The sequence below is a fragment of the Camellia sinensis genome, chromosome 2, assembly GCF_055761805.1.
Source record: "Camellia sinensis isolate YWXY chromosome 2, ASM5576180v1, whole genome shotgun sequence".
NCBI classification, from domain to species: Eukaryota; Viridiplantae; Streptophyta; class Magnoliopsida; order Ericales; family Theaceae; genus Camellia; species Camellia sinensis.
The window spans coordinates 171,879,584-171,898,966 of NC_138962.1; the positions used below are offsets into that span (position 1 = coordinate 171,879,584).

Genomic DNA, 19,383 nt, shown 5'->3' on the forward strand with positions numbered 1-19,383 from the left:
CATTTGAGTATTGCTTTGCATGCCTATAGTGTAATCCACTTCACTAGTTTCGGGATTTAGGCCATCTAGCATGCATTGTGTGAGGTGTTTGCATGATTCGGGACCATCTTGCATGTCATTTCAGAGCTGAAAAATATGTGATTGTATGCCATATTTCATGCTTACCATGCTTTGGTGGAGTTGCACTTTCTGCCTTAGGTTTGGTCCCTTGCATTTGTGTATGTTTGCATGTGCGTTGTTGCTTCATTTTCATCATGTATGGCCACTGATTTGAGCGTGGTTGAGGCCCATTCATTTTAGTTTAAGTCCATCTTGCATTATGTATGCCATATCTATGTTGTCGCATGCTTGATCGTCGCATTGTGTATGCCTTGTTCATGTCTTCGTGCATGTCCATCTTCGTATGTGCATTGCGTATGCCATATAGTTCATGTGTATTGAGTATGCCATTCTTAGTTCATAGCATTGTGTATGCTAGTTGCATGTTTGCATATCATCCCTCGCATGCTAGCATGATTAGGTTGCATCGCGTTTAGGGTTGCATTCTAATCGTATTGTGTATGCCATGTATATTGCATTGTGTTTGGAATAGGGTTTAGTCCAAACACGGGAAACGAGGGACGTTTCATACTCCAAGTGACGAAACGTGCCTAGATTCTCGGTCGCCGGCACTCCGGATTACCCATGATGGAGTTTAGGCCTTGTTGTGTTTATATATGCATTCATTTTATATCGAGTCGTGCAATCCGACTCCTCGGCCATCATGCATCGAGATACGTGATTGGTGGCACGAGGATCGAGGACTACACTCCCTGGAGCTTGTGCAATGATGGGGAGGGTGGTCATGCACATATATGTTGAAAATACTTTGCCATGCCCCTTTCTCACTCTCTGTTGCAGCAAACTGGAAACCATCAGCAAAAACTGGTCAGGAGCCTTCTGGAGCTTTGTACAGTGTTCTGGGACCAGTTGCAAACAGAGACAAATCGGGCATCGCAATGGATTTCCCGACAAGGCGACTTGAGTATGCATGCATCCCTATCATTCGGAACAGAGCTGAGGCAGTCCATTTTGTTTAATTTGCATGCTAATTTCCTTACTTACTTAGTTAATTCGTTAATTAATTAATGTTGCATAATAATTAGTTTAATTAGCTTAGATTAGCTAGTTTATTCTGTACTATTCATTCGGACTCTCCGAGGAGGGCAATGTTATAATAAGTGTGCATGTGTGTGTGATGCATGCCTTCCAACCCCACGTCTTTCTCCTTTTTATTTACCAGGTTATGATGGTTAGTTTAGGGCACGTTTCAATTAGCATGCTTATGATCGCATGTTTGCATCCATTTATCTGTCTTGTAGGCACCGGGCTCGGCGCATCATACTAACTGCATTGTATTTCAATTCTGAGTTGAATATGTGTATCAGTTGTTGCATTTCATATGCCATTTTAGAATAGCCGAGCCTATCTTAGTTGCATTTTTGCATGTGATGCATTAGGCATTTCAGCATAGTTAGGATTCATGCATGATTTCTAATTAGCTTCTTTCTTTGGCTTGGAGTACTCGGTAAGTATTTATGCTTTAGCATCCTTGCATGCGTGTGAGTGACTGCCATGATAGCATGCTTACCATGAGGCTATTTGCTTATGTGATGTAACTGCCTGAATGCCTGTGGGTGAAGGCTGTGTTTTTTGAATTGGAACAATTCACCAACTTAGAGTTTTAAGCCCACTTGAGAGTGGCAAAATCATGTTTTCTTAAGCCTGCTTGAGGGTGGCAAATCCACGTCTTAGCCTACTTGCGAGTAGTACCATCAAACCATCTTTCAAATGAACAAACATGAAATGTTTTGTTCCAACTCAAACGATCCAGTCTATACTTGTATGTTGTGTGCATGACATAGTAATTCTAGGCTAATAACCGGAATAAGAGCACATAATGTTTTCAAAACTCAATATCATAGTTAGTAGAGGCCGATCTTTGATCGGGCGAGCGGGAGTGCTCACGAAGTGATCTTCCCCAATCGTACCCAAGTTCCCGAACAGAGGCAACTTTGGTGATGACGGACACGTGGCCTTAGGCACGAGTGAGGGTTTCCTAAATTCCCCCAAAATAAAATATTTAGGTGGTGACTCTGTATCTGGCAAAGCAGTTCATGTTTGGCACTTCTTTCTAAAAATCAGTTTTTCAAAACGACTTGCCGGATTTGGACTCTTTGATGATTCATCGGTCTTGCATTGCACTATGCGAGATTAGATAAAGAACTGTGACATCGAGTGCGTACTGTAGTGAGCCCAATGAACAAAACGGGATTCCCTCCAGGGACGTTCGGGGATGTCTACAGTTTCTTAGCTCTGTAGACACCCCATTTTTGACCGACCTTAAGATTCAAACGTCATCGATTGAGCGCTCGGTGATGGTGCATGTTGTGCTCGTTTTGAGTTTTCAGAGTTTCGGCTGAGAGCCTTACCTCCCGACCTCGGGACTCTTTTGTGCTTTGCCTCGGTTTGCGAACCAGGTTCTGTTTTCTCTTCCCGAAGGGAGGGAGAGGTGTCGTAGACCATCTCTCAGTGGCCGTAGGCTACTTTTCGTGGTCTTAGACCACTGTTCCCGTTTGGAGACCAGTTTCTGATTTTCGGAGTCGTCGGCTGTGCGCCTCGGTTCGAGAATGCTTAACTTTCTCCGTTTGGTACGGTTTTTGGAGAGCTTGAACATTTTGAACCTTTGTTTTAGCTTGTTGAGGAAGCTTGAACCTTTTGAACCCTTGTTTTAGCTTCTTGAGGAAGCTTGAACCTTTTGAACCTTTGTTTTAACTTCTTGAGGAAGCTTGAACCTTTTGAACCTTTTGCTCTAGCTTCTCCAAGAAGCTTGAACCTTTTCTCTAGCTTCTCGAAGAAGCTTGAACCCTCTTGTTTCTCTATAAGAGAGGGCCTTCCTCTCCTTTAGAGAGGTTGAAAAAAATTTCTCTAAGGAAAAGCACATATATCTGTCTATATCTCTACATTCTAGGCTTAGAAACGGTGTTTGTTCTTGGCTTTTAACACCACACCTCATAGCCACACACCTCCACCATTGATCTAAGGTTCTTGGAGGGTCTTGAGAGGTCTCAAAGAGTTGGTTTTTGGTCCAAGAAGCTGCTGGTTTTGCTGAAGCTACAAGGGTAACATACTCTTCCCTCTTTTAAGCTTTATTTTGCTCCATCTTTTAGCCATACTTGCAAGCATATTTGAGCTTTGGTGTAAACTAAAAAAAATTCTTGTTTTGAGGTCCTTTTCATGTTTGTTTAAGGTCACTTTGTTGTTGGGGGTCATCTATCCCCTTGCATGCTTCATTTTACCTTGTTTTGAGCCATGCCTTAGAGCATTTGTGTTGGCCTTTGTTTGGCCTTTTAGCCACGGAAATCCAGTAGATTTTTAGTGGCTAGCATGCTGTTTTGAGTGCCAAAATCAGAGAGGGGTGACCCTCTCTCTCCTTGTTTTGTTTTCTAGCATTTTTGGCCTTACAAAGGAGCCCTTATTTGCATGCTTCCAAGCCATGTTTCAGGCCATTTTTGATGAGTTTTAGAACCTGCATAGGCTCTGTCCAGAGCTTGTTTTTCCATATTGGATGCCCATCTTGCATGTGTAGAATAACCCTCTTCATAGCATATCAAAGGAGCATCTCATTCTTGCATGCATTAACCATGTTTCAGTGGGTTTTTGGGCTTTATTTGGCATGTCATACCTCTGACTTTTGTTGGTTTAGTGGCCTCTTGATTGCCTCACATGCTTGTAGTGCAAATCCTCTTTACTAGCTTACATTGCGTGCTATTTTGGCCTTTGATTCTAGCACTTTTTGGCCATGCCTTAAACTGATTTTGTGCATGTTTTGGACTGTCTTAGCTCTATTTTTGGGCCTCATGGTCGAATAATGTTTGCTATGCACGGTTGTAATTCAATACCCTTGCCTAGCTTTGAGTTTTAAAGCCTATTGCATGCGTATTTTGAGGTGTTTCCATGTTTTGGCATCATCGTGAATCATATTTCAGAGCTTATATGTATGCCGTATTCCCATGTTTTCCACTTTTTAAATGTGTTTGAGAGTTATGCATGAATACCTCATTTTTGGACCATTACATGAGCTTCATTTCCATGCTTTGCGAGCCATCATTTTAGTCTATATTTGCTACTGTTTTTGGCCTACATAGGGATTGTTTGGGGCTGGTTTGGCCATTTGAGTATTGCTTTGCATGCCTATAGTGTAATCCACTTCACTAGTTTCGGGATTTAGGCCATCTAGCATGCATTGTGTGAGGTGTTTGCATGATTCGGGACCATCTTGCATGTCATTTCAGAGCTGGAAAATATGTGATTGTATGCCATATTTCATGCTTACCATGCTTTGGTGGAGTTGCACTTTCTGCCTTAGGTTTGGTCCCTTGCATTTGTGCATGTTTGCATGTGCGTTGTTGCTTCATTTTCATCATGTATGGCCACTGATTTGAGTGTGGTTGAGGCCCATTCATTTTAGTTTAAGTCCATCTTGCATTATGTATACCATATCCATGTTGTCGCATGCTTGATCGTCGCATTGTGTATGCCTTGTTCATGTCTTCGTGCATGTCCATCTTCGTATGTGCATTGCGTATGCCATTGTAGACACCCCATTTTTTACCGCCCTCAAGATTTGGACGTCGTCGTTTGAACACTCGATGATCATCCATGTTCGTGTTCCTCTTGAGTTCTCGGAGGTCTCGGTCGCGCCCCTTGCCTCAATATCTCTCGACTTATTTGTTTTGTGCTTGGTTGGACCAAGGACTTGTGGTCTTTGCACCTGAGCACAGGAAATGGCTTGTTGGCTATCCCCACACATCACCGGCCATGGCCTGAGGCCACCGGCCCTGTTTTATTGCTACCGGCCAAAAGTGATGGCCGGTCGGCAATGTATTTAGTCGGCCGACCCTTTGTGTTGGTCAATCGGCCTTTTCTGCGGGCCGAACCCTGTTCATCTGTTTTATGCAGATATTTAGTGCCAGGTGGCACAGTCTCTATCCTCCATACACGTGTATGGAGGATTTGCACCTTTGTTTTAGCTTCTTGAGGAAGCTTGGACCTTTTGAACCCTTGTTTTAGCTTCTTGAAGAAGCTTGAACCTTTTGAACCTTTTTAGCTTCTTGAAGAAGCTTGAACCTCTTTAGCTTCTCCAAGAAGCTTGAACCTTTTTAGATTCTTGAAGAAGCTTGAACCTGTTTAGCTTCACCAAGAAGCTTGAACCCTCTTGTTTCTCTAGAAGAGAGGGCCTCCCTCTCCTTTAGAGAGGTTCCAAAAATTTGTTTAAGGCAAGAAGCATATATCTCTCTTTGTCTCTATAATTTAGGCTTAGAAAGTGTTTGTTCTTGGCCTTTAGCACCACACCTCATAGCCATACACCTCCACCATTGACCTAAGGTTCTTGGAGGGTCTTGAGAGGTCTCAAAGAGTTGGTTCTTGGTCCAAGAATCGACTGGTTTTGCAGCTGTGCATCAAGGGTGAGAAGTACCCTCTTTATTCCTCATTTTTGCACACACTTTTAGCCTATCTTGCATGCTATTTTGAGCTTAACTTATAACTGATAAAAGTTTTGTTTTTGCATGCTTTTGAAGTTTTTTTAAGATCATTTTTTTGTTTGGGGTTGTTTCCCTCCTCTTAGGCCTTGTTTGGCCTCTTTTTTGTGCCTTTTTTGTGAGCTTCGGGACCACCTTGTATTGGCCTTCTCACCACTGAAATCCAGTGGTGGAGGTGGTGTTTTGAGGTCCTAAGAAGGAGAGGGTCATCCCATCTCCTTGTTGTCTTCAATACTTGTCATATTTGCCTCATATGTGAGCACCTTTGTTAAGTTCATGTTGGACATGTCTTGGCTGGTATTTGTGGTTATTTTTCTATCATATGCCACTGTTTTTGCCTATCTTGGTCATTCCATGCATGGTTTATACACTTGTAGTGTAAATTTTGCAAACTAGTCTTGTATGCCTCATGTTTGAGCATGTGTTTCTAGCTTGTTTTTGGGCCATCTCAGTAGATTTTTGGTGTAGTTGTAACATGCCTTAGATATGTTTTTGCTTGGTTTGGTTGGCCCTTGCATGCCTCATACACTTGTAGTGTAAATCACACAGACTAGCTTTGTATGCTCCTTGAAGTAACATCTCATTTTAGCCTATGTTGTGTCCATTTCAGCATGTTCTTGGGCTTATTTTATCATGTCATACCTTTTTTTAGGTTTGGTTAGCCCTTGCATGCTCCATACACTTGCCATGCAATCCCATAAAATAGCCTAACATGCGTCATGTTGTGACATGTCTTTTTAGCATGCTTTTGGCTTGACTTCAAGAAGATTTTATCCATGTTTTGGTATGCTTGAGGTCTGATTTTGGTTGTCTTGGTCACCTATGACTTGTTTTGCATAGCTTTGGTTCAATCTTGCTTGTAAGCTTTGTGTATTGAGTCATTTAGTATGCATTACTTGGCCTATTTCAATGATGTGACATCATTTGTAGTGTAATTTCAGTCTATGTTTCATGGTCATGCACATGCATTTATCACTCTTTAAATATGTTGAAGAGTTGTGCTTGTATGCCTCATTTATGGACCATTGCATGAGCTTCATCTTTGTGCGTTTTGAGCCACCATCCCAACACATTTTGCCACTGATTTTGGCCTGCATCAGGTCTGTTTGGGGTTGGTTTCGTCATTTGAGCATCGCTTTGCATGTCTATAGTGTATTGCATTTCACTAGCTTCGGTGTTTGAGTCTTTAACAATGCATTACATGAGTGTTTGCATGCTTCAGAGTCATTTTGGGGGCATTTAGTATGCCATTTCAGAGCTGGAATGTATGCCATTGTATGCCATGTTTCATCCTTGCATTGCTCTTGGAGAGTTGCATTTTGTGCCTTAGGCTTGGGGCCCTTGTATTGTGCATGTTTGCATGAATCTTGGGCCTTGTTCTTATCTCATTTGGCCACTGATTTTAGCATGCTTAAGAGCTACCTATGTTAGTGTAAGTCCATCTCACCATGTTGTTGCATGCTTGTTTCATTTTGCATGTTGTTGCATGCTATACATGTCCACATGTTTAGGTTGTATACCTATTGCATATTGCATGTTAACATGCTCATGTTGCATTAGATTTGTTGCACACTTGAGTTATTTGCATGTTTGCTTGCTTGCCTAGGTTGCATTGCATTGTGTGTGCATCCCTTGCCTCTTGATCAATCATGATAGAGGTTGGGGCCCTTTATGTGTTTTGTGCATTTCATTCCATATTGAGTTGCACACTTTGCTTCTTTGGCCATCATGCATTGAAATGCGTGATTGGTGGCCCGAGGATCGAGAGCCATACTCCCTTGAGTTCATAGCATGATAGGGAGGGTGGTCGTGCATACATTGCCTTGTAAATTCTTTGTCATGCACTGTCTGTCCTCTGCTGCAGCAAAACCAATATTCTGTAGGAATATATGGCCGGTCGGCAACTTTCAGTGCCGGTCGACTATAAATACCCAGCCGGTGGTCCCATTTTTGGTCGATGACCATATTTTCATGGCCGATGGTGTCTTCTCTCGGTCGGTGGCATCCCAAAGTGTTCAGGGAGTGGTTCAGAAGCAATCTTAGGATTTTCCACAATTATCAGAGGTGCAGAACAGTGCAAACAGAGGCAACAGAGGCATGGCAACGGGTTTCCGAGCGAGGCGAATCGAGCATGCATGCATTTGACCCTCTTCCCGAGGCAGCTTTACTACTTTAATAGCTTAATTAATTTGTTAATTAATTAAGGGTCTGTAATATTTAATTAGCTTGTTAGTTAATTAATTTGTATTATTTATTCGGACCCTCCGAGAGAGGGCAATGTTGTAATAAGTGTGCGTGAGTGTGTGCATGTCTTCTAACCCCCATTTCTTTCTCCCTTTTACTTACCTGCTTTCAATGGTTAGTTTTAGGGCACATTTCAATTAGCATACTTATGATAGCATGTTTGCATCACTCATCTGTATTGCATGCACTGGGCTCGGCGCATCATGCTAACTGCGTTGTATTTCAGTTCCAAGTTGAATACATGTATTGGATTGTCGCACCTCATATGCCATTCTTAGGATAGCCGAGCCTATCTTAGTTGCATTTTGCATGCGTTGCATTAGCCATCTTAACATGAACTAGGATCATGCAAGATTACTAACTAGTTTCTTGTTTTGGCTCGGAGTACACTGTAAGTGTTTATGCTTTAGCATCTCGCATGAGTGTGAATGTTAACATGACAACATATTTTTCATGAGGCTAATTGCTTAGGTGATATAACTTCCTGAATGTTTGTGGGTGAAGGTTGGATTGCTTGAATTGGGATAATTCATTAAAATCCGTGTTTTAGCCTAGTTACGAGTAGCAAACTTCAAATCATTTTCCAAACAAACGGATATGCGATGCTTTGTTCCAAATTAGGCGATCTAGTCTATATTTGTTTTGTTGCGCGCATCACACAGTAATTCTGGCTAATTAATCGGAATAAGAACGCATGTGTTTTCAAAAATGAGATATCATGTTTAGTAGTGGCCGATCTTTGATCGGGCGAGCTAGGGTGCTCATAGATGACCTTCCCCAATCGTACCCAAGTTCTCGAGCCGAGGTAACTTTGGTGATGACGGACCTATGACCTTAGGCAACGAGTCAAGGTTTCCTAAATTTTCCAAAAATAAAACATTTAGGTGGCGACTCTGTATCTGGAAAAGCAGTCCATGTTTGACACTTCTTTCTAAAAATCTGTTTTTCAAAACGATTTGCCGGATTTGGACTCTTTGGTGATTTATCAATCTCACATCGCACATTGTGAGATCAGATTAAGAACCGTGACAATTTGAGTCCGAACTATAGTGAGCCCAAATGAACAAAATGGGATTCCCTCGCGGGACGTTCGGGGACATCTATAGCCATATAGTTCATGTGCATTGAGTATGTCATTCTTAGTTCATAGCATTGTGTATGCTAGTTCCATGTTTGCATATCATCCCTCGCATGCTAGCATGATTAGGTTGCATTGCGTTTAGGGTTGCATGCTAATCGTATTGTGTATGCCATGTATATTGCATTGTGTTTGGAATAGGGTTTAGTCCAAACACGGGAAACGAGGGACGTTTCGTACTCCAAGTGACGAAGCGTGCCTAAATTCTCAGTCGCCGGCACTCCGGATTACCCATGATGGAGTTTAGGCCTTGTTGTGTTTATATGTGCATTCATTTTACATCGAGTCGTGCAATCCGACTCCTCGGCCATCATGCATCGAGATGCGTGATTAGTGGCACGAGGATCGAGGACTACACTCCCTGGAGCTTGTGCAATGATGGAGAGGGTGGTCATGCACACATATGTTGAAAATACTTTGTCATGCCCCTTTTTCGCTCTCTGTTGCAGCAAACCGGAAACCAGCAGCAAAAAACTAGTCAACAGCCTTCTGGAGCTTTGTACAGTGTTCTGGGACCAGTTGCAAACAGAGGTAAATCGGGACATCGCGATGGATTTCCCGACAAGGCGCCTTTAGCATGCATGCATCCCTATCATTCGGAACAAAGCTGAGGCAGTCCATTTTGTTTAATTTGCATGCTAGTTTCCTTACTTACTTAGTTAATTCGTTAATTAATTAATGTTGTGTAATAATTAGTTTAATTAGCTTAGATTAGCTAGTTTATTCTGTACTATTCATTCGGACTCTCCGAGGAGGGCAATGTTGTTATAAGTGTGCGTGTGTGTGTGATGCATGCCTTCCAATCCCACATCTTTCTCCCTTTTATGTACCAACTTATGATGGTTAGTTTAGGGCACGTTTCAATTACCATACTTATGCTCGCATGTTTGCATCCATTTATCTGTCTTGCATGCACCGGGCTCGGCGCATCATACTAACTGCATTGTATTTCAATTCTGAGTTGAATATGTGTATCAGTTGCTGCATTTCATATGCCATTTTAGAATAGCCGAGCCTATCTTAGTTGCATTTTTGCATGTGTTGCATCAGGCATTTCAGCATAGTTAGGATTCATGCATGATTTCTAATTAGCTTCTTTCTTTGGCTTGGAGTACTCGGTAAGTATTTATGCTTTAGCATCCTTGCATGCGTGTGAGTGACTGCTATGATAGCATGCTTACCATGAGGCTATTTGCTTATGTGATGTAACTGCCTGAATGTCTGTGGGTGAAGGTTGGGTTTTTTGAATTGGAACAATTCACCAACTGAGTGTTTTAAGCCCACTTGAGAGTGGCAAAATCATGTTTTCTTAAGCCCACTTGAGGGTGGCAAATCCACGTCTTAGCCTACTTGCGAGTAACACCATCAAACCATCTTTCAAATGAACAAACATGAAATGTTTTGTTCCAACTCAAACGATCCAATCTATACTTGTATGTTGTATGTATCACATAGTAATTCTAGGCTAATAACCGGAATAAGAGCACATAATGTTTTCAAAACTCGATATCATGGTTAGTAGAGGCCGATCTTTGATCGGGCGAGCGGGGGTGCTCACGAAGTGATCTTCCCCAATTGTACCCAAGTTCCTGAACAGAGGCAACTTTGGTGATGACGGACACGTGGCCTTAGGCATGAGTCAGGGTTTCCTAAATTCCCCTAAAATAAAATATTTATGTGGCGACTCTGTATCTGGAAAAGCAGTCCATGTTTGGCACTTCTTTCTAAAAATTAGTTTTTCAAAACGACTTACCGGATTTGGACTCTTTGATGATTTATCGGTCTTGCATTGCACTATGCGAGATTAGATTAAGAACTGTGACATCGAGTCCGAACTGTAGTGAGCCCAATGAACAAAATGAGATTCTCTCCCGGGACGTTCGGGGATGTTCGGGGACGTCTACAGATATTATCGTATAATATAATATATACATATATATCTAATATTATATATATTATTCAATTTGTAGAGGATTTGATCTAGTTAGATTCGATTTCATTCTATTACTGTAGATAAGTTATCTGTATTACCACACTTAAGGCTTCTCCTTCACTATATAAAAGGCCTCATATTCATATGCTTATTATTTAATGTAATATATATTCACTCATTCTCTCATTTGTTTATCATATTTAACTACATACATACATATATTCATGCACAAAGATTTTATATGGCAGTGGCTGTACCTCGTGAGCACTTAGATTGATGGGTTGAGTAGACATTGTTGGTTCAGGGATGATTCCATGCTGCTTCTTTCCAAAACTCTTGATAGAGCGTGCTCTGAGTATTTCTTTCCTTTTTGTTCTTCTAATGGGAATAGTTCCTTCTGGGCACCTTCCATTTAAGTGCCATAGCTGAGTAATTGACTTTGATATTCCTTCATTGGACTTTGGAATGGATTCTTTGTTCTCCTCAAATAGCCCTTCTGGGTGGTAACTTGGCCTCATCTATTATTGGCACAAAATACTCCATTAGAAATGGGTAAGCTTTAGCCCTAACAGTAAGGATCTTGTAGTTAATAGTTGGAGCAGATTTGAGAAACAAAAACATTAAAAATGGGTAAGTTTTCACCCTAATTGTAAGACTTGTAGTTAGTGTCTGAATTGGGGGGGTGGTACGTCCATTAGGCAGTTAAACAACTGGTTAAGGACCCATATTTGAAAAGGTCTCAAGTTTTTAAGCCACTTAGGGGTGGTTTGGGATGTTATAAAGAAGTGTACTTTTTAACTTTTTATGAAATATGAGTTAGGTATGGATTGTGTTTGAAGTGATGTCATAGAGAGGTGATGTTACTTAAATAAGATGATGTGACTTAAATTGAATAGTAACTTTTTAACTTTTTTTATATATGCCAAACAAGACCTTAATAGTAATATTATATACGGTGCTATTAAGCAAAAGGTTGGGTGCATTTTTTTTTTTTTTTTTTTTTTGGGAGTTTAAAAATAAAGTTAACAAGGTCTCACATGCTCAAATCATTCCATATTTGTACTTAATTAAATATATAAAAGACATATATACTAAATATTCTAGATAAAAGAAATTTATATTCTGGCCCAAAAAATAGTCATGTGTTAGAAACCTAACATCTTCCCTCTAAAGTTGATTGTAAAATTATTTAGTAAATTGAAAAAATATGTTAGAAAATTTTTATTGTAAACACTTAATTAGTAATTTAGTATCTCATAAACACTTACTTAGAAAATACGTTAGATAATGATTTTTTTGGCAATTTCAATTTGAAAGTAAAGTAGGACCCAACCGCTGGTTGAGGTGGGTCTGAGTAGTTTTGTATTATCTTACGTGAAAAGATTGCAATACAAAAGTAACGAGCCGAAACCATTGAGTGGTAAATGAGAATTGTCTCATAAAGTAAACATCAATAAAGTTGGGCTTAGATTTGGAATTAATCTTGATTTGGACTGAGCTAGGCTTGTGTTTGTGCATGTGCTGGGTTTGGTCTTGGTTTTGGACGTGGACTTGGACATGGACTTGGACTTAATCTTGAGCTTGGGCTAAGCTATGTTCTAGCTTGTGCATGTGTTTGAGGCTTGGATCGAGTTGTGACCTAACATTAACATTAGTATCCATTTTGTAACCCATCTATTTGGTTTATTCAAACATCATTATATAAATATTTATTTGTATATATTAAGTACATGAGAAATGTAAATTTTTGTAACTCTCGTCATTTGATGATAGAGTTGATGATCATATTAGTGCCATAGATTTTCAACATTTGTAACTCTAATCCCAATAGCTAGAATTGATGGCCTTGGTTAATGGCATTTGATGGTCCTAGTGATGTGTACCCTTCATGGTTAGGGATTCCCCCACTTGTATAAATAGAGACATTTCCCCTCCAACTTGGTAGAATAATTTTTGAGAGATTTTGGATGGAAAATGAAGATGGTGTTTTGAGATAAAAAGTTGGAGATATTTTGTTTATTTTTTTTTAACGTCAAAGGAAATGTTTCCTATCTTTTTTTGCTAATCCCTTCTTTGGTTCTTGTTAGAGAAAGTGTATCCATTGTCAAGTTCGCCAAAACTATTCAGAAGATACTTCTGCATTAGCTGGTTTTAACCATGGTATCCCGGGAGATGGACGCAAGCATACCGCGGTGAATCTGTTTTAAAGAAACTGTGATGTCATACATGCTTTGATTTGTTTCTTTTCTTATCATTTGTTCTTAAATTTTTCAGAATTTAGTTTAACTCGATGAGTTCTAATATTTATTTATTCATGTTAATAGTTTGTTCTATTAGTAATATAATCTAATTCATTTATATATTTTTAGTTGTGTAGTTTATTCTATATTTCATTCTTTAATATATATAAAAAAATATTTTGTCATTTCTATTTAATTCATTTTATGTATTTTTTTTTTTGTACTTTTATGGAAAAATACCAACACACATTACAACTTTCACCACAAAAAATTCAACCTTTCCAATGATGTGCATTTTTTTAGAGGTGTACATGGTTACATTTCCCAAATTTTATATATTTGCCATTATATTGACAAAATTAATTCAAAATAATCAAATTGCAGCCAAAAACAAAATATTGGGACATCAATACCATGGCTTCAATAAAATAGTCAATAAAACTCGTATATTCTTTTTTACTCACTAATGTGAAACTTCTAATATAATTAAAATAGATTATGTTTCAGTTTTTAAAATGCATTATTGCATGCAATATGAATTAGTAAAATATTTAGTTTGTATAATATTTTCTTTCTAAAAGACTGAACAATTTGTATAAATTTGATTGCTATTATTACCTCTAATATAAACGTCAAAACTTTTTTTTTTTTTTTCTCGGATTCAATTTGTTATAATCCAAAACTTTTAAATAAAACTACACATACATTACCAAACCTTTTTGGAAGTCGAGTGTAGTTCTACCCTTGCATATGTCAGCATATTGTTGATGTAATGAGTCCCACCATTAATGTTTTTCTTTAATATACTGTTCACATATCATATGGTACGCTAAGCATGGTATTAAAGGAGAAAATATTAGAGGAAATATCATTTTATTCTCTAAATTATCACGCGTTTTTTAATTTGATTTTCATATTTCGATTTATTTCAATTTAGTACTTGAATTTTTAGCAAATTGACCAATTTAACTCCTACCATCACATTCCGTCTACAATTGGACGAAATGTGCTGACGTGGTACTAAAATTCATTTAGAGTCATTTTACCCCCCAAACTACACTTTAAAAATCAATTTCCGCCCAAATATAAAAAAATTAAATTTAAATATTTAATAAATATTTTTTATCCCAATAATGAAAAAATTAAATTTTAAATCATATATACTTTGCAAAAAAAATAACAAAAAAATATAAAAGTCCTCATTTATAATTATCTTGAGACTATGAAGCATGGATATTTCGACAAATATGCCGTATCCGTACCAGTTACTTACTAAATTTTGAAAAAAATTTCCTACTCAATTTTGAAATTACTATTAGTCGATCAATTTTATTAAAATTAATTTGGGTAATAAACTAGTATAATTGTATGCACACACGCACATAGAGTAATTAAGAATTTTTTGACTCAATAAGTTTTTATAGGATCAACTCGAGATAATTTGAGACCTATGAAGCACAGGTATGGGTATGAGTACTGGTATTGGTATGATATGAGTACATTGGCATGATAAAATCCTTAAAAAGTAAGGGTACAAGTACGGGTATGGTTTAATACGTTTGTAAAATATATTGGAGTAAATATCATTTTTCCCCCCAAATTATCACGCGTTTTTCACGTTGACTCCCATATTTCGATTTATTTCAATTTAGTACATGAACTTTCCACAAATTGATCAATTAGACAGCTACCAATATCTTCCATCCACAATTGGACGGAATGTGCTGATGTGGGGGGCATATTGATTTTTAAAGTATAATTTTGGGGCAAATTGAATTTTAATTTGGGAGGTAAATTGATTTTTAAGGTATAGTTTGGGGGATAAAATGAAATTTTAAATGCCACGTCAACATATTCCGTCCAATTGTAGACAGAAGGTGTCGACAGGGGTCTAGTTGATCAATTTGTGAAAAGTTCAGGTGCCAAATTGAAATAAATCGAAGTATGGGAGTCAACGTGAAAAGCGCGTGATAGTTTAGGAGGCAAAATGATATTTACTCAATATATTTTTTTTTTCAATTTGAAATAATACAAAAATTGATTAAATGGTTTAATTTGTTAAATCCAACATACAATTGACATTTAATGCCAAAAGCATAGATATAAGATAAAATTAAATATTATTATATTAAATAACTTATAAACCATAACTTAATTTTAAAACCATACTAAACACAAAACTAAAAATGAAAAAGAAATTTAGTAAAAAGAATTTTATCCAATAGTAGAAGAAAAATATTATTTTCGACTGAGGTACGGTAAAAAATTAAGAAAGAAAATTTTGAGTACATATTTTGTGTATCCGGTATGTATACAAAAATATCATACATTGGTAAGTACTCGGTACGAGTATGGTATGTTTGTCGAATTATCCATACTTCATAGTCTCAAAATAATTCAAAATGAGAATTTTTATATTGTTTTATTATTTTTTTGCAAAGAATATATTATGGAAAATTTAATTTTTTTATGTTTGCAAGGCAAATTGATTTTTAAGGTATAGTTTTGGGGGTAAAATGAAATTTCAATGAATTTTGGTGCAACGTTAACACATTCTGTCTAATTGTAGACAGAATGTGACGGCAAAGGTTAAATTGATCAAGTTGTTGAAAATTCAGGTACTAAATTGAAATAAATCAAAGTATGAGGATCAAATTGAAAAACACGTGATAGTTTGAGGGACAAAATGATATTTCCTCAAAATATTATGCACCATGAAATTGTGTTCTGAATTTTATCTCAAAAATAAGATAGATGGTATAAATTGAAAATTAGTAAGATGTCGTATTTGAATGATTATGATTTATAGATGTGCTTTTATACCCAATATTTTTTAAAAAAAATTCCTAATATTATTGATAAAAAACAGGATAAATTAAAATTATTGATAAATAAGATTTTTAATAAATTAATAATATTATTGGTTACAAAAAAACACGTGCCAAACCCTAAGCATGCCAAACCCTAATATTATCCACTCATATTATTAATAATATTGATAATATTATTCCTAATATTATTGATTACAAAAAAACACGTGCCAAACCCTAAGCATGCCAAACCCTAATATTATCCGCTCTCATATTATCAATAATATTGATAATATTATTCCTAATATTACTAATAAATTGATAATATTATTGATAAATTAATATTATTGATAATATTATTCCCAATATTATTGATTAAAAAAAAGGGCAAAACATGTGCCAAACCCTAGGCATGCCAAGCATGTTTTAAGCGTGCGTGAATACACGTGCCTAATATTATTGCCATATTATGGCTAATATTATTAGCACATTATGCCGAATATTATTGATAAAAAAAGGGGGGGATAAATGTAGCATTACTACTTGTACTTAACAGGGATACATGTAGCATTACTACTTGTACCTGACTTTTTTTTTTTTTTTAGGCAAAATTCATTTTACTCTCTTGTAGTTTGACCTTAAAATACTTTACCCTCCATCATTTAAAAATAGTCAAAAACATCTCATGTGATTTTGATCATCTTACAGTTAATCTCATTATCATTATTTATTCCGTCAAACTTGATAAAATTTACAAAACACGGGCCAACTTTGAGAGTGGATACAAAAAGCAATGTCAAATTCTATTGTAAAAGGTCAAATTTACCCTTTCTTCATTTTCTTCATCTTCTTCTTACTTCAAAATCCAAACCCTAATACACACAGCTCCCCCATCCACTTCCCTCTTCCCCAACCCCGTCCCCCTCTAACATCCAACCATTTTCTCTCATACTAATTGCTGCAACTCTCCCTATCCCAAATCCATGATTTGTTCATATTGATTTTTTTGTTTATTTGCATCAATAGAATGAAGACGTGGGCAGTTGTAATGTTGAGTTAATGGTGGTAGCTAAGAAGTAATGTTGCACGTATTTTATAAAGAGATTAGATAGTTTTAAAGATTCAATTGAACAGGACCTCCCCTCCACTGATTTGCAGCCCCATTAATTTGCAAAACCCTAATAACAATTAAAACCTTCACCATTACCAACAATAAATCTTTCACAATTACTTTTCATAAATATATATATATATATATATGTATGTATACATTTATATGTATAACTTTGGGTATATATATGTATGCATGTATATATTTATAGTTTAAATTTTGATGCTGCTTCCATAAAAATTCAATATGGAAACATTTTTTATTCAATAAAACACAAAAATGCAATAAGATTTCCATTAAAATTGATGGTGGTGCTTGGGTCAAATACATAAATGGTGATTGTAAATTTTATTTATTTTATTTTATTTATATTTATATTTATTTATTTATTTATTTTGGTTAATAGAAGAAGAAAGGGGAAATACACTATTACATAGAACAATGGTAGAGTCAAGAAATTAAATCAGATGAGGCACTTATCAATATTGAAAAAAATTTCAAAAAAATTTTACATAAATTTTTACGATTGATTTCAAGAAAGATAATAATAATAATAATAATAATAATAATAATAATAATAATAAAACTATTATTTGTAACTAGAGTATTATGGACAGTATAAAAAAAAAATCATGGATATAATTTTAAAAAAACAATTATCAAATGATAAAGCAATTTTTTATACAAAATTTGAGTAAAAATTCAATATAATAGTAATATCGCGTTATCATTGACATATGATATCACCAATCAATAGTAAATAAATACATGGAAAATGAACTCCGCATGTTAAATGCAATTAACAATCCATTAAATTCCATATCTTCATTAAGATTCATTATATAATGATAGATACCACAATTATATTGAAATTTTCATAAATAATAATATGACTTATCACAATCTTTTTATTTTCAATCAAAATAGTCATTATTGTTCTCGTAATTTTAAAAATGTTATTGACATTTCACTCTAAATAATATTTTTATAAATTTTTTATCTAAAATATTTTCTTCATGTTTAAAAAAAAAAAATTCCAAAACTCAAGGGACACGGGGAAATTGTTCAATACTCTCGGAGTACCACTTGTCCATACTATAAACCAATCACCAATTAGTTAGTCCCATGTTATTCCCTCATCCTCAAAATAAATCGTGGGCACTTGTGTCTCTTTACCAATCAAAACCTAATGGAGTACCACGTGTCTATATTTCGAGAATACTGAATAATCACCCTAAGACACGTGACCCCGTGAGCCCCTCTATGCCTCCGCCACTAGTCAAGAAGTCTGCTTTTTTTTTTTTTTTTTTTTTTAACAGGGTTAATTATATATTTTAGTCCAAAATTACGTAGGAGGGAGGCATTTGCATATTTTTAAAACACAGAGGCGTAAAGTGCTCTGGAGCATACACAGAGATATAAAATGAATTTCACACTTTTTTTTATATTTTTTTATACACCATTAGAAACAAGACACGCACATGGAGAGACGGAGAGAGAGGGAGAGAGAGTGACCTGAATGGTGTGGTTCTTCAGTAAAGGATGGTCAAAAGCTGGCTGATGAGAAATATGGACACAGTCAATTATATCTCCATCTGGACTCTGTTTTTTTTTTTTTTTTAACAACAAAGCATTAATAGAAAATCAATACATACATACATACATACATACATACAAAAACATGCAAATATACACACACATATATATATATATATATAGAGAGAGAGAGAGAGAGAGAGAGAGAGAGAAGCAAAAGGGTGTTGGAGAGAGGACGTTGATGGATTTAAGAGCAGGCTTGTTCAAGTGCTTCAACTGCTTGTCAACATCATCAAGTTTCTGACCAGAAATGCTTACTATGCCACCATAACACAGTGGCAACAGCACTACTATAAGCACCAATAACCACCGCCGCACCACCACAACAACACTATGAGTGATCATGATGATGAACACAATACACTCTCTCTCACCACTGACTTTGCTACTGCTTATCCTATAAGTTCGTACCCGCACGTGAATTCCTCTATAAATATCAATGAGGAATACAATGGAAAATTAGTTGTTAGTCTTGGAGCATATTTATATAGTTTTTAACGGATTCAATACTTTTGGTTAGTTTTTACTTTTTAGTAAAAAATATTGACAAGTGTCATTCTATGAATGGGGATGAACAATGCTCCAAGTTGTGCGCGATGTTATTTTAAAGTTTTGAGAGTAAAATTACTAATCGAATGGCAGATTATCAAATCGTGATTTAGACGATTTTGGGTAGATTGGCGAATTGAAAAATATTCTACCCAATTGCAAAACATTTGGATAACATAT

General features: G+C 36.5%; 1 protein-coding gene across 1 annotated transcript in view; it reads right to left on the bottom strand.

Moving 5' to 3' along the window:
* LOC114297460 (protein neprosin) overlaps positions 1–19,113 on the bottom strand; it is a 49,426-nt gene extending 30,313 nt beyond the window's left edge. The window contains exons 1-3 of the mRNA XM_082916128.1: positions 18,832–19,113; positions 18,574–18,660; positions 11,155–11,415 (exon numbers count right to left, since the gene is read on the bottom strand). Coding sequence (XP_082772254.1) covers positions 11,155–11,415; positions 18,574–18,660; positions 18,832–18,999 — 516 coding nt within the window. The 5' untranslated portion in view covers positions 19,000–19,113. The remainder of the gene's footprint in view (positions 1–11,154; positions 11,416–18,573; positions 18,661–18,831) is intronic.
* Positions 19,114–19,383: the final 270 nt, after the last annotated feature.